The sequence below is a fragment of the Vigna unguiculata genome, chromosome 2, assembly GCF_037176805.1.
Source record: "Vigna unguiculata cultivar grain cowpea cultivar isolate G323 ecotype 2 chromosome 2, ASM3717680v1, whole genome shotgun sequence".
Classification (NCBI taxonomy): Eukaryota; Viridiplantae; Streptophyta; class Magnoliopsida; order Fabales; family Fabaceae; genus Vigna; species Vigna unguiculata.
The window spans coordinates 15,799,123-15,825,264 of NC_140793.1; the positions used below are offsets into that span (position 1 = coordinate 15,799,123).

The window sequence follows — 26,142 nt, forward strand, 5'->3', positions numbered from 1 at the left end:
TAGGGTTTGAAGAGGCAGAGAAGTGGAGAGTGTGTAAAACATGGTAGGGTTCGAGAGAGGGAAAGTGAAGAGAGGTGGAGAGCGTTAGAGGTGGAAGAGAGGTGGATCGCGTTTGTGGAGGAAGAGCGAAAGAGAGCGACTGAGGCGGCATCAGAGAGATGGCTAAGGTTTGAGGAGGCAGAGAAGTGGAGAGTGCGTAAGAGGGCCTGAGAGGAAAAGTGAAGAGAGAGGGAAAGTGAAGAGAGAGGAAAAATGTGAGTGTGGTGGAAAGTGAGAAAGAGGACCTGAAAATTGATACGATGACACGTGTCCAAATTATCTTAAGAGGTAAAAAAATTTTGAATTTTGAAATTGTTGAAATTCTAAGAAAATGACACGGGTAACTTTTTGCTTTTTGTGATTCTTTGAATTGTATTATAAATAGATTTAATATTTTATATTATTTTCACTTATTAAGAGAATATAATACATAGACAAAAATAATAGTTAATATACAAAAAATTTAAGTCATAAATTTTCACCTTAAATTAAGAGCTAACTAGAGATGAAATGGAGGAACAGAGATGCATAAAACAGCAACTAACAAAATTTCATTTCTGCCACTGCTCAATAGTCTTCTTTACTAATACTTGAAAACGCCTCTCCTCTCCCTATATATATATACCCATCCTTCTTCAGCAGAGCGGGAAAAAGCAGCCCAGTGAAGTGGCAAGCAGCGCAAACCACTAACGTCGCCGTTCCATCGTGCTTTAGGGTTTTCCGTTGATGGATCAAGATCAACAATGGCTACTCAATTGTTTGTCTGCCACACTCGACCCCAACCCAGAGGTTCGATGTTTCGCCGAGGCATCCCTCGATCAGGCCTCTCGCCAACCAGGTTTTGTTCATCATTTCAATTTTCATCGCCTGCAACCTAATTGAATGTGGATTTTGCTCTGTGGTGTGAAAACCTTATTGAGTGTCTGTGTTGGACTGTTTTTATTTTATTTTCTTTTCGAAGACAAGAGCGATTGTGGTGGGTGGTTTGTTAGATGTTGTGCTTGCTGCTTATGTGGTGTGGTGGTAGCGTGGGAGTAATTGTTTTTTAGTTGAGGACTTGAGGGGATAATGAGTTTGGCAAATTGAGTTTTTTTGACAATGCTGTTGTTTTTTGTTTTTAGTGTGTGACTAAAATGATGAGAGGAGGAGTGGTTTATGGTATTTAGGGGGTGGAGGCATCTGCATAAGCATGTAACAAGGAAATGAAGATGTTCACTGGGGTGGTAGCTTGTTGAGCGTGAACTTATGACAGCGATGTTATGCCATCAATCTAGTGTTGGCTTGAAAGTTGTCATTCGTAAATGGAAGTTGTATTTTCATACTTAAATGTGACTTATATACTTCATTGATTTTAGTGAAACATGTTTTCTGTTTGGCTTTATCTAGTTTTGTAATGTGTATATATTCCTTTAGCTTGGCCATGGAGATCAAGAACATAACTTGGGGTGCTCATTCACTACTGTTTTTATTTGACAAAAATTCTCAATACTGCTCAATCATGATTTTTCTATGTTAATTTCGAATGTTAAATTGCCCTGAAGGTTTTGGCAGTGCATTATCAAAAGTTACTGCAAACAAGGAGCTCGCGGTGGGACTGCGTCAAATATCCTATATCATAATGATCACATGTTCTGCATTTTTATTCAGAGCCAAAATGTTTCCTTTTATCTTTCATTATTTTTCTTAAAGAAGTTAGTATTTTGTGACATTTGCTGTTGTATGCAGTGCTAGAGTTGAATTTTTCCTTGTCATCAAATTATATAATCTTTCGAGTAATCTGAAGAGGACTCTTGCGCTGTGTTTCTTCCATCCTATAGATATTTTTTGGGACATTTGGTTAAAGAAAATGTTTTCAGTTTTCTATTTGTTTCCTGATATAAAATATTTGTATATGAAATAGTGACAACAATGTTTTATCATTTTCGTGTTTCGTGTTCAAACTTTTTTGAAAACAGGAGACAAAGTGTAGTTATTGACATTTTTTTGTTAGTAAAAGTAAAAATAGAAAAGTTTTCTCTTACTAAGTGCCCCCTTTTTCCTTTAGGATAAAACACGTTTTATGCTTTCTTATCTGTTCCTTTTTTCCATTCACATTTGAAAAACTATAGTAGGATTACAACTCCAATATTTGTACCAGTAAATTATTTATCTTCCTTCTTCCGTTTATTGGGAACTTGGATAACTTAACCTTGTTGTACTTAGCTGCTGTCCTTATTAAGCAGTTAGTTAAAAAGCATTGGCAGGAGGGTGAGGACACTTTTGAACCCCCTGTTATCTCTACTGATGAAAAGGTAAATATGCATTTATTTCTATAGAGTATTATTGTTAAGTGGATTTCTAAAAGGCATTTTTGAAAAATATTCTGAGCTTGTTTTTAGTTGAGATTTAAATATATAGAAATTGATGACATCTTTGAACCCAATATAATGGGCCAGTAGTGTGGCAGTTAGGCCATGGTCCTGAAATATGAAAGGTGTATTCCATAAAAGGTACAAGAGGGATATGTGAAGAAGAAGCAGGAGGAGAGGTTGTTATGCCATGTGGAAGTGTGAGTGAGGTCCTGAAGTAGGTCTGCAAAGCTGGAGGTGGTTATAAGCTACAGACTAGAAAGCTTGGATTGGGCTTGAGCAGGATATAGCATTTCATAGCTACTCTGCATTTTCCTTTCTATTTTCTACAATCCATACTTTCTTTGTTTATTGTTTATTGAACAGTCTAACTCAATCATTTTTTATTGTTTTAATAAAATTTAATTATTGTACACCAGTGCCAGAAGGCTTCTCACTCTCTAATGGTTATGCAGTCTTACCCTTGCATGTTGCAAATAGGCTGTTTGCAGATTCAAACACACGACTAGTTTGGTCAAGGCACAATTCACCATTGTTCTAGGACTAGTCCATAGTCGTCAATTGCATGTGGTCATGGGGTAGCAGAGCAGAGCTTGCTGCTCCTAAGACGCATAGAGCCTTCCTGTCTCAGTAGTTGTGGCACCATTCAGGGTCAGGTTGTATTAGAAAAACAGAGTAGAAGAAGAAACTGCTTTCATTATATTGAGAGAGCACAAAGACTTACATTTCTATAGTAAGACTCAACTATTTACAACAATACAAGGATAAAAAATAAACTTGCAGTTATAACAACTGTAACTAGCTTACAGTTGTACCCATGGTTATCATTTAGTTCATATGAAAAAATATTTAGTAAACAAATAGCAATACCAATTGAATAGTTCAACCCTATGATTAAGCAAACTAGTAAAACAATAATTCCACTATACTACAATAGTTAAGTTTAATGGTGCATAACTACTATATAAGTTCAAACTATACCAAATAATAAGTTCATACAATTACAAAACATAAGTTGTTAAAGTGATAAAAATTAGAGGTCATTGGAGGAAATGCGTTAAGTTTTGTAGTGGTATTCATTTGAAGGTGTCACATATTTTTCGGCGAGTTTAGACCTGTCTTCTAGAGAAATTTTTTGATGGTATGGGTTATGCCAGCTTTTATAAGTTTGGACTTTTATGATAAGGTTTCTTTTTCCTATGTATAGGGCTTCTTAGCTTGTGTATAGCTTTATAGCTGGCCTGTTTTTTGTTCATGGGTTTTGGTTGGGTCCCCCCATGAGTTCTTTGTATCTTTCTTTTTGTTTTTAATGAAATTTTCATGTGATGGCATATGATAGATGTTCCTGAGGATGTCAGCTTAGTTGAGATGCCAAGGATCATAGTGATGTCTCACATGAGTTTTCATAAAAAAAAAGTGATAACAATTAAATAGCTAAAAAGTTTCTATTTCAGTACTCTAATGATATCATCTCCACTACCATTATCATCATCTTTATCACCATCCCACTTCCAGACATTTTAAAATTTTAGGAACTAAACATGTTATAGATACAAACACAAAATTTTAGAAGTAAAATGGACAGAAACCAAGTCCAACTTGTGGCATTGGAAACGAAATAACAGATCCAACCCATGTCCAACTTGAAGTATCGAAAGTGGTATCAGAGCCTTATTAGTCTTAGTGATTGACTTAGATGAGTATGACATATAGTACGTGGAGAATTCTAAGTTTGTGGATTTCTTTTATTGAAAGTCTTTTGTTTCAAGAAAGTGTGCCCCATTGTGGTGAATGGTAATACAAAGAAAGGCCAACATTGAGTTACTCTTGAAAAGATGCTTTTTCTCAAGAGGGAGGCATATCAATGTGAAAGGGAGATACACTTGAGGGGAAGATTGTTAGGAATTCAAGTTAGTTGAAAGTTCCACATCAGATAGAACCAAGTTACATGATCAATATATAATTAAAAGACCAACAAACCTTTTTGCTTTAATGTTTTTGGTCGAATGTGCTATCTTGGTCTCCTATATGGGTTTATTCACGACACAACAATGCCAACTCCCTTTGGTATCTCCCCTCGAAGAACCTGCAAAGAGCTTACCTTCTTTTAGGGATCTAGATTGCTGCTGTCTTAGCATTTTGCTCATGAATTGCTCAATGGTGTTTATTTATAGAAAATATATTTTTAAATAATAATGTAGAAGATTAAGATAATTGGACAATTTTTTAAAACATGAAAAGCAACAAAAAACAAATTTTTATTAAAGAGTAGTATAAATAAGCTCTAAAAACTATCATAAAAACATCTGTTGTCAAAGCTGTCCACCTGCTGCTTTGTCTTCCTTCCATTGAGCTTCAGGTCTGATGGATTTCTCTTTTATTGGATAAGGATGGAGGGTAATAGCTAGGTTTCTATGCCTTTTGACTGTCCTTTTGACTTATTTACAATGGGTTCAAAGTCTTGCTCGTGGATCTTATATATGGCACTCCAAATAATATTAGTTTTCTGAACCGGAATTTCTGGAATGTTAAATGATAGGTTTATACATCACTGATTAGCCTTTTGTAGTTCCCTGCCAATCTTAATTGTTTTTTTTTTTTTTTTTATGTAATAGGTCATTTAATTAAATTAAACTGGTTACTTGGTTACATTTTTGATGCTAACTAATGTATGGTACATTGCCAGGAAATCATCCGAAGAATGCTTCTATTGGCATTGGATGACCCTCATAGAAAAATTTGTACGGCCATTGGTATGGCTGTTGCATCTATTGCAGTGCATGACTGGCCGGAGTTATGGCCAGATTTGTTACCATTTCTTCTAAATTTGATCAATAACCAAGCCAACTTGAATGGAGGTAAGCAATTTTTTTTTTGAGTTGATGTTTTTTGGGATTTTGTATGTGTAAATGATTGGGAAAAAGCCTTCGCTGTACCAAGCTCTCCATTTTGTATAGTAGAGACCAAACGTTTATGGTATGAGCAGTTTATATCCCTGAATTGTAAATGGTTTGCTTGCTGATTTTCTTTCATGCTGGCTACTAGTTGATTCATTTACTTTCTCTATTAGGTTTTCTGGAAATAATTTTATGATCAATAATTGTACCATATTTGGGTTACAATGTTTATGGAATTTCAATATGTTAATTAGATTTATTATTTGTCTTTTAATAATTTTATTCTAGTGCATGGCGCCATGAGATGCTTGACTCTTCTCTGTTCGGACTTGGATGATCAAATGGTTCCAACATTAATACCTTCTCTGTTCCCGAGTTTGCTGACAATTGTATCATCTCCCCAGGTTGTATTTTGTATATCTTTCTGAACTAAATTGGCTATGCAAAAAGTCTGGAAAGAAGTTATTCATTATCAAAAGTTTACGTTATATCTTTACACTACATTATCTCCATTATGGCGTTGTCTTAACTTTCAACATCAAAAAGGAAGAGGGCATATTATAGGAATTAAGAAGTCCTTTCCTTTTACCTATATTTTGCATATTAGTTGTCAATTTTTATTTGTAAAAATATTTTTCCATTTTGTTAGTGGATGTTTTTGAGGTAAAATTGAAGTACTTTCCTTTTGTTAATTTTTTGATAACTCATTTAAATACTTTTCCAAATCTTTGAATTCTTCAATTTAAAAAATGAAGAAAATGAAGGAAAATACTACTTCTTTTGTTTATATGGTGTACTGATGTCTCTTTTGTCTCACCAAAAACATATTTCTTATTTTCTTGTTGCCATTCAGAAATATGACAAATACATTCGATCAAAGGCCCTTTCTATAATCTATTCTTGTACATCTATGCTGGGGACAATGAGTGGTGTCTACAAGGTATTTTGTCACTTATGTGACTGTGAACTCATTGAGTGGATTATTGGGTTAGTATGTTTTACTTTTAAATTATTAACAGATAAATATATTCTGTTTAGGCAGAAACAAGTTCTCTGATAGCTCCTTTGCTTAAACCATGGATGGGCCAATTCTCTTCTATTCTAGAAATTCCAGTTCAATCTGAAAATCCCGATGATTGGAGTATCAGAATGGAGGTTAATCTATCTATATGTGTTTATATGTGTCATGTGTGTATGTATAGTATACAAGCACACATACATGCATATCTTTCCTATATAGTAACATGATGTTGCATTTTTCTGTCAAGGTTTTGAAGTGCTTGAATCAGTTCATTCAAAATTTTTCAAGTCTCTTTAAAAGTGAATTTGAGGGTATGTTTTTCCCCAAGTTGAGTTTCTAGGCATTTGTTTTTAGTTCTTTGACTTATTTGTTTACGAAAGGCTTTTCACTGTAGTTATACTAGGACCTCTGTGGAATACATTTGTCTCTTCTTTGAGAGTTTATGAGAAAGCTGCTATTGAAGGAACTGAAGATTCATATGATGGAAGATATGATTCTGATGGTTCGGAGAAAAGTCTTGATTCATTTGTTATCCAGGTGATGATAGCAGCCAGCAGTTTCTCATGTTGATTATTTTATATTGCATAAAGTGACAATATTCTGCTTAATATATTTTTATGTCAAAGGTAACTGACTGACTTTTGACGGTCTCCTTTAGCTTGTTATTTGGCAAGGAGAATCCCTATATTAAACTGGTCAAACCTGAATCCAAGGGAGATACAGCAGCCACGGCAATGAAAATAAGCCTTTTTTCATTAATTAGTATTGTGCTTCATCAGTTTATTCATGAAAAGGAACCTCTTTGTTGGATTTATACCTTTTATGAGTGTTTTATAGCTGTTTTTGCTGAATTGTAAGGAAAATGTTGAAAGTTATAATTATAGACTTCTAAGTAATCAGCTGGCTGCGGTTTGCATTGTTAGTCAGTTACAACCATCATTATGGTTGTATTCTTTTAGAGTAGTTAATTGCAGCTGTCACTGTGAGGTTGTGATAACTGATCTAGTCAACTGGAAGACCTTCTGTAGTCTCTATATAGCTCATAACTTGTATACCTCAGAATAATAAAATTTCTTTTCCCATAGTTTGTTTTCAAAATACATGGTGTTTTTCTTTCATTTCCATGATGTTTTATAATAACTTATGAATTACCATTTTTCATCTATTTTTTTATTTGCAGCTCTTTGAACTCATGCTGACCATTGTGGGTAATACAAGACTGAAAAAGGTTTGGTTCAGAGTATTCTTGCTATATTTTTTTGCTGATTGTGTTCTATTGTACCATTTGCTTTGATCAGTGGTTTTCACTTCTATAGGTGGTTGGGGCTAATATCAGAGAATTGGTGTACTATACTATTGCTTTTCTTCAGATGACAGAACAGCAGGTATACCATTTTTTAATCTTCTCGTTGCTCTTGTTCATATTTTCCATCATTTTGCTTAGTAGCCTCTGACTGGCTTTTTGCAGATTCGGTTTCTACTTTCTTGTGCTATTTTAAATGCTGTGGTTGTCATTTGAATAGAAAACTGTAGCTTCCTTGAGATGAATGCAGATGGATCTTTCTTGACCCATTATTTATTTTAATTTTGTTATTTCACCATAAAATGAATGCCAACCTCTTACTGCTTCGTATATCACTTTACAGCACATGTGCATGTTTTATGTTAGATAGAGAGGAAGCAAATGGTGTATTGGAGTCTTCTCATGGATTGCATCCTGCATATGGATGGTAACGGGCTAGATGAGTGCTGTTTGACTATACTGGCCCTCGTCCCTATCGTCTCTTAAAGTAAAAGGCCATACTTATCCCACCTCTTAATGAACCTACAAAACAAGTTAATTTTGAATTAGCATGTTGGTTTTAGGTTAAGCTAATCCTTTGAGTCAACAAGTCAATCCAAAGTCAATGTCAACAAGTCAACCCAAAGTCAAGGTCAACAAGTGAACTTAAAAATAGTCAACCAAGCCAACTTAATGGAATTTTAAACTAAGGAAAATAAAAGCAAAGGAAGGGATCAAGGAACTCTCTTTCTTCTAAGCATGTGACAATCAGACTGCTCTTCACATTAGTTCCAATCCTGTCTTTCATGAGAGGACCAAACACATTGAAATTGATTGTCATTTCATTTGAGAAAAAAAATCCTATCTTGGGACATCAAGACCGAGTTTATCAACTCGAGTGATTAGTTAGAAGATTTTTTCACTAAGTCTCTTCGAGGACCTAGAATTGACTATCTTCGTAACAAGTTTGGTACATACGTTTTTATGCACCAACTTTAGGAGGAGTGTTAGATGATGTAGTATTTTGCTTAGTAGTTGGGCTCAACCCATTCTGTATTTCTGGGCTTGGCCCAATATCATTATAAATAAACTATCATTTGTGTATTACACAAGGGAGATTAATCGCTAAACCTCTTTTTCATATTATTCAACACTCTTCAATGCCAAATAACAATTAGTAAACTATAATTTGCATAATTTTTAAAATAGAGTGCTAAATAAACTAAGGGTGTCTTAGTAATTTAAAATGAGAATGGGTATAAACACAACGACAAAGGTGGGGCAAATTCATACACATCGTTGTTCTTGTATCTAGTTTAAAAAGTTGCGTGTTACTCATAATACGCAACCCATGCCTTCTCAATTTGGGTTTTCCTCGTCAGTATTGGCACTAGTTCAGACAATACTCCTGAGCACAATTTTATTTGCCAACCTAATCTTGCTTGGTGTTGCAGCAATGGATTTTGAACTTTTGCATCTTTTGCAAATATTATCACTACTCTTTACTCACTTGAACCCATTTTACCAAGTCATCGAGTGATTCACTAGTTAATCTCCTCTAGCTTAAGCTATCTACCGGAGGCTCATGCATGTTGTATATTATGGAAGTGATATGACAACCTGTGATTGAAATTTCGAGATATTTATGACATAATGATTGAAATCTTCTTCGTTTACTTCATTCTTTTCTTAATTTTTAAAATATTTTGCAGTGTTGCTGGTGGTTCATGCTTTGGGTTTTTCATCGGTGTGACCCATTCTAATTGTGTATTTATATTTTGTTCTTGAAATGCTTTGTTTTGTTAAAATTTTTTGTAAATTTTTGAAGGTTTGTGTCAGAATGGCAAACATTTTTTTATTCGACATTACAAGTCTAAAAAGCAAATAACAATATTGTTTGATATTAGCCTTTTTTTTATCAGCAAATACCTTAATTCCATAATATGAGAAAAGGATTACTTAGTGGATGAGGTTTCCATCACTGTGGACCTGCAAAGTATCATATATATGCAGCCATAACTCAATTGTTAGAGGCCGTTTGCATGATTAGAACTAGTGTCAATCAGGTCCCAATGTAGCAACCATGATATTTACTCTAAGGATTTTTTTTTTTTTTATTCTACCTAAAATATGACAGCTGTAAAATATCGGCTAATGTTATATGCTGTCAATTGTTTTTATTGTGGTTTGGTCTAGAAGATGTATTTGGCTGTATTTTGTAATAGTGCAAACAGGACAATATATAGCTATGGCTTCAATGTTCTATCTGTCTTTTTCTTTATAACTTCCTGCAATTGAATTCTTTTACTACTTTTTTACCAAAGAATAGTGCATTCTATTTTTAGGTTCATACATGGTCTGCGGATGCTAACCAGTTCATTGCTGATGAAGAGGATGCCACTTATAGCTGCCGCATCTCTGGTCAGTATCTCCCTTGAAGAAACTAAAACTAAGCTGAAAGAGAAGGGATTACGTACACTGAAAATGATTTTGCATTACTAATGTTGAAGTGCTAGGACAGGAATTTATATAGACTAAGTATCTTGTACAGGAGCTATGCTGAGTAGACTGCAGCTCAGTGTAACTAACTAGCAGAATAGCTTGCACAGCAAGTTGTGCTGACTAGACTACACTTCATCTAACTAACTGACAGCGCAGAGTGTTGATGACTACTGTTAGTTACAACAAATTCTAAAGTGATTGCAACTGTGAACCTTATAGTTCACGCCTTGTGACTTTATTTCCTAGTTTAACTTTGTGGCTGCTAATTTATTTTACATTGGCTGCTAGTTTCCTATTTTGAATTACTTTCCTTCATCTTACTTATTTTGGTGCTTGTTATGATAATGATTTTAACTCTTGTCCTTATAATTAAACTTTTAAATTTTTATGCGTTTTATCATTCAAGGATACTAACGATCCAATTCCCACCCTTGCTATTGTATGGTTTTCTCAAATATTAGGTATTTCTCAAACAATAAATAAATATAAAAGGTTGGAAAACCAATTTAGGAAACATAATGACAACACTTAATGTAATCAGATGCCTATGATTCAATACATAATCAAATCCTTATTATTCAAGGATATAATCAGATCCCTATGATTCAAGGATATAATCAAATCCTTATTATTTAGAGATATAGTCAAAACCTTATTATTCAAGGCTATAATTCGATCCCTATGGGGATATTTTTGTCATATACTTTAACTATAATATGCCAACTATGAAATAATAAAATATGATTGTTGACACTCCCCTCAAAGTTGGTGGATGCATATCCCATTCCTGGTTTGGAAACTGTTAGATATAGTTTGATATTATTAAGATATTGTTAGATATTGATAACCACAATATCAAACAATATCTTCTATTTAATCTTTTTATTTTCAGTTACTCTTTTTACTTGTACCTCTCTCTATTATAAATAGATTACCCTATGTGTGGTTTATACACAAGGGAGATTAATCTCAATCTCTATCTTCTTTATTCTCAACATGGTATCAGAGCCGATGGTTAAAACCGGCTTAGACGATTGCAGGTCCCTGTATCGAAAGTCTTCCTGGAAAGAGTTCCAGGTAAGCGTGTCCTGTTAAGATGAACGGCGGTCCACTGCATCTGTTGCTCACACAGGTACATCTTTTGTTGGTCTGACTCAATCTTCTTCTCCTGGTCCTTGGGTTTTTGATTCAGGAGCCACTGATCATATTACTGGTAACAAATCTTTGTTCTCTTCTTTATCCTCTACTAATCCTTTACCTTCTGTTACACTCGCTGATGGTTCTAGAGTCTCATCTCATGGTGTTGGTACTGTTAAACTTTTTCCTTCTTTAACCATTGATAATGTTCTTTATGTCCCTGGGTCTCCTTTTAACTTGTTGTCCATCAGTCGCCTAACTCGTTCTCTTGATTGTGTTGTTTCTTTTACCAACAATTCTGTCTGTTTACAGGATCGGAGTTCGAAACAGGTGATTGGCACAGGATATGAGTCTTATGGTCTTTATCATCTTCGTCCCTCTACACACATTGGTGCAGTTATGGAGTCTCCCTCTCTTATTCATGCTCAGTTTGGTCATCCAAGCCTTGCCAAGTTACAACAGCTTGTCCCTGTCTTGTCCAAGTTGTCTCGTTTGGATTGTGAGTCGTGTCAATTAGGCAAGCATACTCGTACTTCTTTTCCTCGTAGTGTCACACGTGATGCTTCGTCCCCTTTTGCCTTGGTTCACTCTGACATTTGGGGTCCTAGCCGCGTTAAGTCTACTTTAGGTTTTCAATACTTTGTTACTTTCATTGATGATTACTCCAGATGCACTTGGTTATTTCTAATGAAACATCGTTCGGAATTATTTCATATCTTTCAATCTTTTTTTAATGAAATTAAAACTCAGTTCGGTGTTTCTATTAGAGTTTTGCGTAGTGATAATGGTCGTGAATATCTTTCTCATTCTTTCAAACAATTTATGGCTTCTCACGGCATTCTGCATCAAACTTCTTGTGCTTATACCCCTCAACAAAATGGTGTAGCTGAACGTAAAAATAGACATCTTATGGAAACCACTCGCACTCTTTTAATTCATGGCGAGGTTCCTGAACATTTCTGGGGTGATGCCATTCTTACTGCCTGTTATCTCATTAATCGTATGCCTTCTTCGGTTTTAAAGAATAACATACCTCACTCCATTTTATTCCCTCATGAACCTCTTCATCCCTTACCTTTAAGAGTTTTCGGGTCTACATGTTTTGTTCATAATTTTAGTCCTGGTCTTGACAAACTTTCTCCTAGATCACATAAGTGTGTTTTCTTAGGGTTTACAAGATCACAAAGAGGATACAAATGTTTTTCTCCTTTTCTTAACCGTTATTTTGTGTCTGCAGATGTCACCTTTAATGAGTTCTCCCTTTATTTTAAGAGTCAATCTTCACCTCTGACTCCATCCAATCCTGACAACTCTTCTAATACCTTTAACGTTCCTATTGTTTGTGACCCTCTTACTGTGTCTTCTTCACCCTCGGTTCCTGCTCCACAGTCACCTGCTCCTCCACCACCTCTTCAGGTTTATACTCGCCGTAATCGATCACAACCACCACCATGTGACTCCACTCCAGTGCCAACTACTCTGTCTCCTCCGGCTCTGACACCTGAGTCTGACCTTCCCATTGCCCTCCGAAAAGGTATGCGTTCTACCCGTAATCCCTCTCCCCATTATATTGCTTTGAGTTATCATCGCTTGTCATTACCTTTTTTATACATGTCTTTCCTCTCTTTCTTCTGTGACCATTCCAAAAACTGTCCGTGACGCTTTAGCCCATCCTGGTTGGCGTCAGGCCATGGCAGATGAATTAAGTGCTCTTCATAATAGTGGAACTTGGGAACTGGTCCCGTTGCCGTCTGGGAAATCTGTTGTTGGTTGCAGGTGGGTGTTTGCTATCAAAGTTGGACCTGATGGTACTATTGATCGCCTCAAAGCTCGTCTTGTAGCCAAAGGTTATACTCAAATTTTTGGGTTGGATTATGGAGATACTTTTTCCCCCGTGGCAAAGATGGCTTCTGTTCGTTTATTTATCGCCATGGCCGCTCTTAAACAATGGCCTCTTTATCAACTGGATGTTAAGAATGCTTTCCTCAATGGTGATTTGCAAGAGGAAATTTATATGGAGCAACCTCCTGGGTTTGTTGCTCAGGGGGAGTCTTCTGGGATGGTATGTCGTCTTCCTAAATCACTATATGACCTAAAACAATCTCCTAGGGCCTGGTTTGGAAAGTTTAGCAATGTTGTTCAACAATTTGGTATGACTCAGTGTGAAACAGATCATTCTGTTTTTTATCAACACTTGAGTGTTGGATGTGTTTACTTGATAGTATATGTTGATGACATCGTTCTTACAGGGAGTAACAACCATGGCATCTCTCAGTTGAAACAACATATCTGTCACCATTTTCAGACCAAAGATCTTGGCAAACTCAGATATTTCTTGGGTATTGAGGTGGCACAGTCCAATGATGGTATTGTTATATCTCAAAGAAAGTATGCCATGGATATTCTGGAGGAAACTGGATTGATGAGTTCAAAGTCTGTTGATACACCCATGGATCCCAATACTAAACTTCTACCAAATCAGGGGGAGCCTATATCTGATCCTGAGCAATATAGACGATTGGTTGGGAAATTGAATTATCTTACCGTTACTCGTCCTGACATTTCCTTTGCAGTCAGTGTGGTAAGCCAATTTCTTAATTCTCCATGTGAAGATCATTGGAATGCAGTCATTCGCATCTTGAAGTATATTAAAAAATCTTCTGGAAAAGGATTGTTATATGGTTCTAATAACCATACAAGAGTTGTTTGCTATTCAGATGCTGATTGGGCAGGATCTCCTTCTGATAGAAGATCTACATCTGGGTATTGTGTCTCCATTGGTGGTAACTTGATCTCGTGGAAAAGTAAGAAACAGAGTGTTGTAGCAAGATCTAGTGCAGAAGCAGAATATAGAGCTATGGCCTCAGCTGCCTGTGAACTTGTTTGGCTCAAGCAATTGCTTCAAGAGTTACAATTTGGAGATATTACTCAAATGACACTTGTATGTGACAATCAGGCTGCCCTTCATATTAGCTCTAATCCTGTCTTTCATGAGAGGACTAAACACATTGAGATTGATTGTCATTTCGTTCGGGAAAAGGTTATGTCTGGAGACATCAAGACTGAGTTTGTTAACTCAAGTGATCAGTTAGCAGATATTTTTACGAAGTCTTTACGGGGGCCTAGAATTGATTATATTTGTAACAAGCTTGTCACATACGATTTGTATGCTCCAGCTTGAGGGGGAGTGTTAGATATAGTTTGATATTATTAAGATATTGTTAGATGTTGATAACCACAATATCAAACAATATCTTCTATTTAATCTTTTTATTTTCAGTTACTCTTTTTACTTGTACCTCTCTCTATTATAAATAGATTACCCTATGTGTGGTTTATACACAAGGGAGATTAATCTCAATCCCTATCTTCTTTATTCTCAACAGAAACAATCCTTTCAAAGCTTTTGCTATTTAGCCCGTTTGTTGATAGGACAAATGGGTTGAAAGTTGAGCTAATTGATTAGATGCAATAGAGTCTTAAGATTGAATTGGGGAAGGTGTTCAAGTTTTGGTTTGAGAATTTTGATGTGAGGTGTAGGGCATGTTTAAGGTTGTTGCATCAGAGGTGGTTGTTTGGTAGGTGGTGGAAAATATTGGTTTTTTGATTGTTTTGGTGAAGTGGAAGGCTCGTGTGTTACCATATCCAGAGGAGTTGCCTCAAGTGGAGCATCAAATGTTGATGAAAGGATTGTCGTCTTTTCTTCCTTAAGAAAGAAAACACTATATCATCTGATATTGTTGAATGTTCTTCAATAGTGATAGTTGTTTGAGGTTGTTGAGAGGTGGTTTCCTCGGTACGTTTTATCCCATGAGATGGAATGGTCTTGGTTTTCTTAGGAGTTGGCTCAAAGGTTTTTCTATAGTAGGAACATTAGACTGAGTCTATCTAGTAGCATTGTTTGATTTGCCACTGACAAATAGTTCTGATGAAGGTGACGAAACTACAAGATTCTCCTTTTTCTTGTGGTTTGCTTCTCTTCTATTTTGAGCATTCACCAACATGTGCATTTTTTCTTCCACCAAAGCCAAACATTCAAAAGCTCTTATGTGTGGAGGCTCAAGATTGGCTAGACAATATTTTCTGATATTGTTTATGTTGAGTTGGGGAACAACAACCTTGTCTAGATATATCCCCGTATGCATCATGTTCAAATTGGTCAAGGTGAACATGGGTTGCTTCCCTGTGCATCCAACCTTCTCTTTTACCTCGTTTTTAGTAGACTTCTTAATCATGTAGAATTTTTGGTACACACCTTGATTAATGGAGCATTGGTGATCTCATCTCCCGGTCAATGTTATCAAAACTCGGTTATGGCGGTGCCATGGGGAAATTAGTGGCAGTTTTGCAACCTTCCGCCACAATAAGGAGGTTGCGAATCAGGTTTCTCGTGGTGGCCCATGGTGGTTGCATTTTCTATAATGGCTAGTGTAAGTGGAACATGTATGGTGGAAAATGCGGGGAAGCGACATGGAGAAGTAAGAAAGGCAACGATATGGAGAAGAACACGGAGAAGAAACCCTATTTATGAATGCAGCACCTTAAATGAAAGGTTGTTGTGTTATTTTTGCCTTTTGTTGGGTTAACCCAATTAATACATACCTAAAAATTGGGCCAGGCCCAATAAAAACATTCAACTTATTACTTGAACCAAACACCCGCGCCTCTCCTTCAACTCACTATCCTTTGTCTCACCTTGCTACTTTCCACCATCGCTGTTGCCACCACTGCCAACAGCCCTCATCGTTGGTCAATTAAAGCCGTTGCATATTGCATGGCTATTTTTTTTTTCAAATTATTTTTGTCAAATACTGCCTGCATTTTTAATTTTTTTTTCTTCTCCACTTCTATATTTTCTGAAAAATTATACTTATTTTCAGCAATAATAATGCCTAATGATCAGTACTGATTAGGGATGACAATGGGTCGAGTCGGGTACAGATAGTGCCTACCCACAACCTGACCTACAACAGAAAAGTCCACCTGGTACCCATCCCGCTACCTGTGTGGATACCCATTTAAAAAATACCCGCGGGTATTTTAAAACCCACGGGTACCCATGTATACCCGTAAATATTTAAAAAAATATATTTTATAAATATTTAAAATTAAATTTAAATAAAATTACAGAAAAAACTGTAATATTAAGTATAAATTAAATTAAACATAAATTAAATTAAATTTTATAAAATATAAATTTAATTTAATTTTAATTAAATTTAACTTAATAAAATATAAATATAAATTTAATTTTAATTTTTTATGTGTAACGGGTACTCACAGGATGGATAGTATGATATCTGCACCCGACCCGTTTATAAATGGGTATTAAAATACCTGCTATCTGTTACCTGCGGGTAACAAATATTCACATATACTAACTATCCGTCACGGATTTTATCCACGAATACTTACGGGTATGGATATTTTTGCCATCCCTAATACTGATTAAGAACATCCCACAAAGTATACATATTTTGCATCATAATTATACTTTTGTACTCTTTTTAAAAATGCATGTAGTATATTTCTTTTGGCAACAATGTTTCCGCCATAACCCGATGTAGTTTCTGTTATAACTTTATTAAGGATTTTTGGAGTTTCTGATATTTTCCGTTATAACACTGCTCCCGGCTTCTTTATAATCCTTATCATATTGAGAAATAAAAGATGAGGCAATTAAAGGGAATACTTGCATCAAATGATATATAACATGTCTCCCATATTCCGCAATGTGATCTTTCGAAACCATGTTTTGGTAGCAGTTCCTTGTTGCACACTTGCTGCCAGATTTTGGCTCTAGGACACATCTTCCTATATTCAACATTTTGGCCAACAAGATCTTTTGAGAAATTTTCTTCATACAAGAGCTTCTTTAACACACTAGTATCAACATAAATGAACTCCCAAGCCGAATAAAAACAAATGTTTACGCTGTTCCAACCAATAGACTTAAGAAAGATACACAAGAATATTAGAACGAATTTGAGAGCGACTTCCCCTCTCTTAGGAATTCATATTTATAATAACTTGGGATACACCACATACAATGTATGAGAGGGAAAATAAGGGACATTCATCGATGAGACCAGATTTCCACCTATGAGTGTCATTGGGGGATTTTCTTTCTACTTTATCACTAGCGTTGTCTACATCACAATATCCTTGTAATCTAAAGCTTATCAATAAGTCCATTTTAAATATTGAAAATTCATTTAAGAACAATTAAGATTACTTCCCTCGGGTCAGATTGAGGAGGCCTCACTGGATATCATAGCTAAGTTTTCCTCATTTGGAGTTTCTAGCATTAATCCCCTTCTACATTCTTCACTTCTAACCATAGCCATAACTTTATTAATTCCTAGAACTTTTTCTTTTTTTCCAGGGCTCTGAACTCTCGCGTAATGAAAATACCCATAAAAAAAATCATAAACTCTATTATGCTCATTATAGTACTTTAGCATTGCTAAATCTATTGGGCATTTAGCTTTTATTAGCCTGTAATGGTCTAAGTCCATCTACATTGATTTTAGTTGATTGTCATACTTTGTTACAGTCTTGTTTCCTTGTTTTGCAGCCATAGTCTTCACCTTCACCTCATATATTTGGAAAACATCTTCAACTCTCGAGTATGTCTGCTCTATAGCATTCTAGATTTCTTTAGCAGAATTTAGAAACATGCAAGTATCACTTATCTCTAAGAACATTGAGTTCCATGATAATAGAATCCTCTTTTTTCCATTTTGTAAATTTGGCATCTTCCTTGTCCAGGGCATCACCTCAAGTGGCTAGCTTTCCTTTTAACTTTTAAAGTCTTATAAACAAGCTAAGAACATTTCAAGTAATTTTTTCCATTCAAACTGTTTGTAGTGTTAAGATTATGAAGCTCTTCATAAGTCTGTGATTTATTGTCCACTATTTCTGTTGTTTGTCAACTGAATCCGCCATTGCGGTATCACGACAAAGGTAATGAATGACAAGATAAATCATGATAACAATTAAGGCTTCCTTTATAGAGATGATTGACAACAATGAAGGTTGTTGTCTAGGATTTTGAATTATTGACAGCAATGATAGTTGTCATCTAGGATGTTTGGATGCACATTCAAAGGCAGCTTTTAAGAATTTTAAAATAGATCATTTTATTGCTACGAGTACATCACATATATATGCAAGATTGGAAAACAAATTTAGGAAATACAATAGCAACACTTAATTCTTATTATTCAGTGCTATAATCCGATTCCTATTATTCAGTGATATAATTAGATCCCTATGATTTAGGGATATCGATTATACATTTTAATTATAATGTGCTTATGGAATAATAAATATGATTGCTAAGAAATTTCAAGTCTTCAAATGAGTTTGTTTTATTCTCTCTCTCTCTCTCTCTCTCTCTCTCTCTCTATATATATATATATATATATATATATTTTCATAATCTTCCTAAGAAAACGCTTTTTTTTAGGTGTGCTTTTACTGGAAGAGGTTGTGAATTCTTATGACGATGAAGGAATTTGTGCTATCATAGACAGTACAAAACAATGGTTTAACGAGTCTCAAATCAGAAAAGCAGCTGGCAATGCAAGTTGGTGGAGGGTAAATACATAATGTCTATTCTTTTGTATCTAGAAACTAGCTTATGTTTGGTAAATTTGATTTGCCGGCTGACAGACTGTTTTTAAAATAATGCTGATTCTGAATCCTGTTTATTTTGTTGGCTTGCAACTCTTCCCTATTAGGTATCTTACTTGGTAAGTAAATTGCCCCATAACCTGCACTCAAATTTCTAGATTATTGAACTAGGAAAAATTATCAATCTCATTGGGAAATGTTCACTTGTACGGCTAATCTCTTTTAAGACAATTTCTTTTATACATTTTAGCACCCTTAGACACTATTAACTGCTTATTGAAAATATTTAACCCTTGGTGCTACATTTACGAATTACCGGACTACCCAAAAATATCTATCTCACATTCAAGGTGTACATGTCTCGGTGTAAGTAGTGTGTGTTGGAGACTTTACATCGATTGGACATAAGATCAATTTACATATTAGTGAATGCAAACTTTATATTAAAAATTGGTTTTGTACGATTGACTTATGCTTAAAGTCGACTTCTTAATATAATATCACAACCATCCTTATAGTCACTTATTTAATTAATAAATTATCTTCTACTATTTTGTCAATAAAAAGTCCAATGGAAGTTTTCCACTCATTCTATTCACATACAACTTAACAACCCCATCTTTAGGGGGAGCGTTTAAGAGAGGAAAATAATGAGCCTTTATATTCCTAAATTTGTCTTTTGAATCATAAAATGAAAAAAATGAAATTCAAAAGAGTAATACAATTGAAATTGAAGCAGAGAGGGAAAGAGTAAAGGTAAATCAAAATCTTGAATCTAGAGCAGTGTAGTAAGTATCGTACGATTCACGATACGAATCGTATGATACGAAACGATTCAGGTCCCTAGCGATACGAATCGTGAGTTGTATCGTTTTTACTCTCGTATCGTACTTGTATCGTACGATACGAGTTCGAATCGTGCGAATCATGATTCGATTCACGATACGAATTTACCCCAATTTGAAAACCTAGTTTTTCCCTCTACATTTTTACTCCCTAATTGAAACCCTAATTTTTTCCCCCTTTATTTTTTGCACATTGAAACTTATTAACGTTAGTGTGCTCGAAAACATGTTCTCCTCCTTGCCTCTCGTGATCACGTCATCTCTCTTTGTTGTGGTGGTTGTGTCATCTCGTGCATGCCTTTGTTCTTTTGTTCAGTGGGTTTGAACTTTTGCGTTTGTAGTATAGTGGTCACATGGTGGTAAATCTCAGAGAGGATGAGGATGAACTATGAATGATTAGAATATAATTTTTTTTGAGGTTGTTTAGGATACAAGGAGCAAACACTTATTTTTTGGATGACTATAATGCATAATTTGTTTAGTAGCATATAACTATAGTTGAAGGAATCTTATGCAGCAACCACATTGTTTTTTGAAGTCATGTTGCTGAAATTGTGAAACTTTGTGGTAGATATACATAGATACAACCACTCTATTTGATTATGGGATTGTTTTATTATTAATTTTCTCTTTATATATCTATTTATCTTATATATTTAACTATGAACTGCATTCTTTTAATGTTTTTAAAATGTTTATGAATCATACGATTCACGATACGATTCACGATTCAACTACCATGATCTAGAGGTCAAAATCTGAATTTGCTTAATGAATTCTTAGACCACATGATGATACAAAATTTGGGAAAAATCTGGTGTACACTTGAAGACAAAAGGCTATGCCAAGATTTACTCATGTTCAAGAGTTCTATCATTTATCATTACATGAGGTAAATGTGTCTAACCCTATGAATCCTGATTCTACTAATTGACGAACTTCCTTTGGTAGAACTTGTTGTGTAGGTAGACCAGAATTTAGATCTCCCAATTGCTCTTGGAAAAGGAACTAGAGCTTATACTAAACCTTACCCTTTAGGAAACTATCTATCCTTTAAAAGTTCTAATTTTCCCATAGTACCTTTCTTAAAAGCCTAAATACCACAAGTATACCTTCGTTTGTACCTGAGGCATTAATTGACAAAAAATTGAAATAAGTCTTGGATTTGGAAATGGAGGCATTGAAGAAGAACAATACTTTGAAACTAGAGTTGTCAAAACTAGTTAAAAACCGTGAGCCAACTCAACCCAACATGGGTTTGAGCCAGCTTGGGTTAAAAAAATTTGCAAATTTAAGTACGGGCGAAAAATGGACCCAGAGCCTAAGGAATTACACTTTATTTATCAAGCATTCTGATTCAAGGAGAGTAACAATTCTAATTATCTGTGTGGATAATGTCATTGTTACTGAAAATGATGAAAATAAGGAACAAAGGTTGAGTCAATGCCTTGCCAAAGAGTTTTTATTCAAGACTTTAGGGAAGTTAAAATATTTGTTGATATTTAGATCGTTCTAAGAAAGGGATCTTCATATCGCAACAAAAATACATCATTGATGTAAAATAACTTGGAAACCAACAAGTACATTTGTTGATGTAAATACAAAGTTGAGAAGTGTAGAGGATGATGTTGCTATGGGTAAAGAAATGCACCAGATTCTTGTCGGGAGAGTTATTTATCTCTCACACTCAACCAAAGGAAGCACATTTAGAAGTTGCTCTTAAAATTGTCTAGTATTTGAAAGTACCAGGAAGAGAACTTTTGTTCAAAAGACACAAGAATGCACTCTGGATGGATATACTAATGTTGATTATGTATTTTTAGTTATGGATAGGAGGTCAACTATTTGATATTGCATCTTCCTTGGTGGAAACCTAGTAGTCACTTGGAAGAGTAAACAAAAGTGTGTTAAATAAATTTGGTGCCAAAGAAGAATTTCGAGCAATGGCTCAAGAAATATGTGAACTGTTATTGTTGAATATTGGATTGGAAGACTTAAAGATAAAGTGAGATGTATCTTTGAGGTTATATCGTGACAATAAATATTCAGTCATCATAGCTCACAACTTAGTCCTACATGATAAAACTAAACACATTGAAGTGGACAAACCTTTTATCAAAGAAAAGCTTGACAGTGGCTTGAATTACACTGCATATGTGTCTCTACGTAAGGATGGCTTGCAAACATTCTCACTAAGGTGTTGAACTATATCCAGGCTGGGAATGGAGGGCACTTATTCACCAGCTTGAGGGGGAGTATTGAAATATTCTAGGAAGTTTCAGATTCTATTCCTATTGGTTTTAATTATGTATATTGGTTGTATCTTGGTTTTATTACTAGCATATTAATCTCACAATCTCAGGGGTTTGTTCCTAAGAATAGGTTGTGCTTGTTTCCTAAATCAGCTCCAAGTCCATTTGGGTTTCATTTCTATTGGCTGTACGTAATGAGACTGAATAAGAGATAAATTGTTTTGTTCTAATTATGCAATAACAATATATTATTTTAGTTGGACAATACCTTTCTTATCACCGTCAATGATAACAATGGCATCCACATATACAATAAGGTAGATAATACCTTGGGGAGAATGATGATAAAATAGAGAATGATCAACATCACTTCGCGTTATTCCAAGCTATTTGGATGATAGTTTGAAATGCCTAAACGATGCATGGGGTGATTCCTTGAGACTATACAGGGACCTTTGCTTGGAACAAAGTTTTTTTAGTGATGAATAGCTACAAAGGAGAAAAGAAGTCAATTAATGTCATTTTGGCCACAGAACAAAGTGTTATTATAATCTTGTCCATAATTTGTGTGTACCTTTTTGGAAATAGATGAGCTCTATAGCCACTAATTTTACCATTAGGTATCTTTTTAGGAGTGTACAACTATCGACACCTGATAATTGATTTGCCAATCAGAAGAGGAACCAACTCCTAAGTATCACACAAATCTCATCAATGCTTTTGCAAAATCTTTTGTTAATGTGTCATGAGATTTCTGCTTTTGAGACTTGTGGGGTTTGGTTGTGCTAAAGGATGCCACCCAAATTATGAAGGTTGTTGCCACCTTTAAGAATGGTCATTGACAAGCAGCAGTGGCTGGTGACGACATGACTGGAGACAATAAAGTGGGGTTAAACCCATTCTACCAAGTTCAAAAACTAAGCATTAGGATTCTAAAAGCTTGAATGACTTGAGCTCACTCAATTGCAATGCATATGAACAAAATGAGTACTAGATAAAAAGAAAGAAAGGACATGTTCAAACTGGTAGAACCTGCACTTATATAGGCTGAAAGTATATATACACAAAAGCAACCTTTCTCTGATATGTCAATTATTTCAAAGAGTTTTAATCAATTATTTTGTAAGTTTTAATTTCTTTTTTTTTTCATTTTGTTTCTCTTGTTCTGAGGGCTATACTATTTTTATTTTTCTTACAAGAAACAAAACAAGAAGTTTGAATTTCTGTTTTGAAAAATATTTGCAATTTTTAGTGTGGATATTCTGTCAAACCATTCGAATATGACAATTAGATAATCTAACAAACATTTTAGCAAGATGAGTTTTAAAGGTTCCTCCTTTTAGTTAATTTGACCCATATAACCTGTAATGTAAAAAATTAAGGAAAGAAGAAATACTCACTAATTTTATACTAGTTTGTCTCATAATACAGTCTACAACTGGTTCTTAATAGACCAATCAAGTTTCACTAAGCAGATTATTGCTGTATTCTTTCGGCTCCTGGCCACTTTTGGCCGACTCTGATAAAGTATTCTTTTCATATGCCACATTTGGCTGCTCTTTCCACTAGCCACTCTTGGCTCAACCCAAGTATTGTTTCATTGAGCCATTCTTGGCTCAATCCAAGTGTTCTTTCAACAAGCCATTCTTTGCTCAAGGCGAGTATTCTCTGAACAAGAAGCCAATCTTGGCTGAAGACAAATATAATTTCTTTGTGATCAAAAGATCGTGATTTCTGCACAGGATAGTTGTTGGTCAATGCATCTTTAGCTTGAATTCCCATAGATGTTTGAATGTAGTTTGTATTTGGCATGGAACTATTTGATGACAAATGGTGAAGACATTCCTTGGATCACAAACTTAAGCTTTAGGAATATTTTTAGTTAATGTCAACTTAAAGTTTGATTGTACTTATCTAATTATCATCAATCACTTATCAAACTAGTGGTAAGATCTTCATGGTGCTTTATCGTCTGTCAGATGAAGCACTTGTGCTCGGAATTTGTACAGGGTCTATGAGATGTATCTTCTTGATGTTTTAAGCTTTGGTGTATTTAGGCGCTTTATAAAAATTATACAAAAATTATACGGTGTTGGACTTTTGATATAACATTATTTTATACATGTTAATTTTTGGCAGATAAGAGAAGCTACTTTGTATGCCCTATCATCTCTTTCAGAACAACTATTTGAGACAGAGGTTTGAGATTCCTATTTCACTTGTGAATTCTGATATGTAGTATTAGATTTAAGTTTTCATTTCCAGCCTCAATAACTTGTGTTTTTATTTTGAACTTGGTTAGACTGTCATGTATCTTGTTATTGGTACAGGAAACCAGGGTTTATTCAAGTGACTTGAAGCACCTGCTTGAGCAGATTTTTGCAGTAGACTCTCTAATAGGTTGATTTCAACTCTTCCCTTGCCCTCTTTTAAGGTTCCATTCTGATTCAATGAATGCAGCTGTATCCGTGATAATGTTTTTTAATCTTATTTTTTCACTTTTGTTCCAGGTCCTCTTGAATGCCCATTTTTATATGCACGCATTTTTACTTCAGTTGCTAAATTTTCTTCTTTGGTAAATGGTCCTGTGCAAACTTTTAAGGTTCTCAATATCTCTCTCTGTTATGACTTGTAATTGATCTTTAATATTTTACAGATAAGCAGTGGCTTAGTAGAGCACTATCTCTATTTAGGAATGAAGGCAGTTACAATTGATGTGTAAGAAAACTTGTCTCAGTTTGTAATCTTTCTGTAATATACTCTTCTAACTTTGAATATAACAGGCCCCCACCTGTAAAAGTAGGTGCCTGTAGAGCCCTTTCTAACCTCCTTCCTGAAGCAACAAATGAAGTTATCCAATCGCAGTTGTTGGGTTTATTTTCATCCCTCATTGATCTTCTTAATCATGTACCCACAATATAAAAGCTTTTGTTATTTATCTTTACTATTGTTGCATGTATTAATTACCAAAATATGATTTCCAGGCATCAGAGGAAACCTTGCACATGGTACTTGATACATTACTTGCTGCAGTAAAAGCAGGTTAGGCTGTATACTGCTCAGATATTGACACAGGCGCACTCACGTGTGTATATGATTTAAAAATATCTCAGCTAGCAATTTGTTTAAATTAGGTGTAATATTGAATGTATTTCCGGATGCTAGCTTGATTATATATTCATACTTTTATTCGGTAAATATGCTGTACTCTTGTTTTTACCTGAAAGCTATTAGATTTGCTTGTGCAGAATGTGTTATAATTTATAAATCGTTGGGCTGAGAAGTTTTTCAAAATTGTTATTACTAAAATTTATCTCTTGTTTCCATTTCAACTGTATTTATTCCCTCATCATTACTTATTATAGGTCGTGAATCATCAACGGTAGTTGAAAACATGATTTCTCCTGTAATCCTTAATGTGTGGGCATCGCATGTTTCGGATCCTTTTATCAGTATTGATGCACTTGAAATTCTTGAGGTAATGATTTTATTTGTTAATATTATTATCTCCAAAGTTACTTGGTTGTTTTGCTTGGCATCTTAGATTAGTCATGACTGATGTTGTTAAACGTTACCCTGAGGTAGGTCTGTAAAACATGAGATTCTAACGTGGAATGTTCCATCGAACCAATCACAAGCAAAAGTTGATGTCAATAGTCAGTGCTGTTTTAAGAAACCAATCTTAGAATGGAGTCTGTAGTGGTCAACCCCAAAATCGCTAAAGAGGGATAGCTTAGCAGACTCAGCCATTATTCTATTTTCTTTTACAATTATTTATTTATTATTATATTATGTGTTATGCTTTATTCAACGTTATTATTATAATAGTAATAATAATACTTATTATTATTAATAATAATTATAATTAGTAAAAGGACGAAACCCCGTATTAACTAGTGATAAAGTCAAATTACAATATCTAATGGATGCAAACTTTACTTTACAAATCGGTTTTTTGGAGTTGAGTTTTACTTAAAGTCTTAATTTACCATATCATAAAATTTTGTTTAAATAATTTATTATGTCTCCCTTTTATTATTTAGATTATTTTATCTTATATATGCTTTAAATAAGAATAGGGTTTAATTTTTATGTTAGTCCTTGAAATTTTGACATATCTGTTTTTGGTCCCAAAAAAAAAAAATCAGCATAGTCCTTCGTATGTGAAAAAGAAAATATGA

The 26,142-nt window shown here is 34.8% G+C and overlaps 1 protein-coding gene and 1 pseudogene across 1 annotated transcript in view; one reads left to right on the forward strand and one right to left on the reverse strand.

Moving 5' to 3' along the window:
* The first annotated feature begins 621 nt into the window (after positions 1-621).
* LOC114173632 (ARM repeat superfamily protein) overlaps positions 622-26,142 on the forward strand; it is a 32,265-nt gene continuing 6,744 nt past the window's right edge. Inside the window, exons 1-20 of the mRNA XM_028058123.2 lie at positions 622-877; positions 1,581-1,642; positions 2,238-2,330; positions 5,074-5,245; positions 5,573-5,688; positions 6,138-6,224; positions 6,323-6,439; positions 6,553-6,616; positions 6,700-6,842; positions 7,486-7,533; positions 7,622-7,690; positions 9,933-10,008; positions 18,698-18,828; positions 24,101-24,160; positions 24,292-24,361; positions 24,472-24,536; positions 24,618-24,679; positions 24,745-24,868; positions 24,946-25,003; positions 25,327-25,439. Of these exons, the coding sequence (XP_027913924.1) occupies positions 766-877; positions 1,581-1,642; positions 2,238-2,330; positions 5,074-5,245; positions 5,573-5,688; positions 6,138-6,224; positions 6,323-6,439; positions 6,553-6,616; positions 6,700-6,842; positions 7,486-7,533; positions 7,622-7,690; positions 9,933-10,008; positions 18,698-18,828; positions 24,101-24,160; positions 24,292-24,361; positions 24,472-24,536; positions 24,618-24,679; positions 24,745-24,868; positions 24,946-25,003; positions 25,327-25,439 (1,842 nt within the window). The 5' untranslated portion in view covers positions 622-765. The remainder of the gene's footprint in view (positions 878-1,580; positions 1,643-2,237; positions 2,331-5,073; positions 5,246-5,572; positions 5,689-6,137; positions 6,225-6,322; positions 6,440-6,552; positions 6,617-6,699; positions 6,843-7,485; positions 7,534-7,621; positions 7,691-9,932; positions 10,009-18,697; positions 18,829-24,100; positions 24,161-24,291; positions 24,362-24,471; positions 24,537-24,617; positions 24,680-24,744; positions 24,869-24,945; positions 25,004-25,326; positions 25,440-26,142) is intronic.
* Positions 14,843-17,573, reverse strand: LOC146888360 (uncharacterized; annotated as a pseudogene).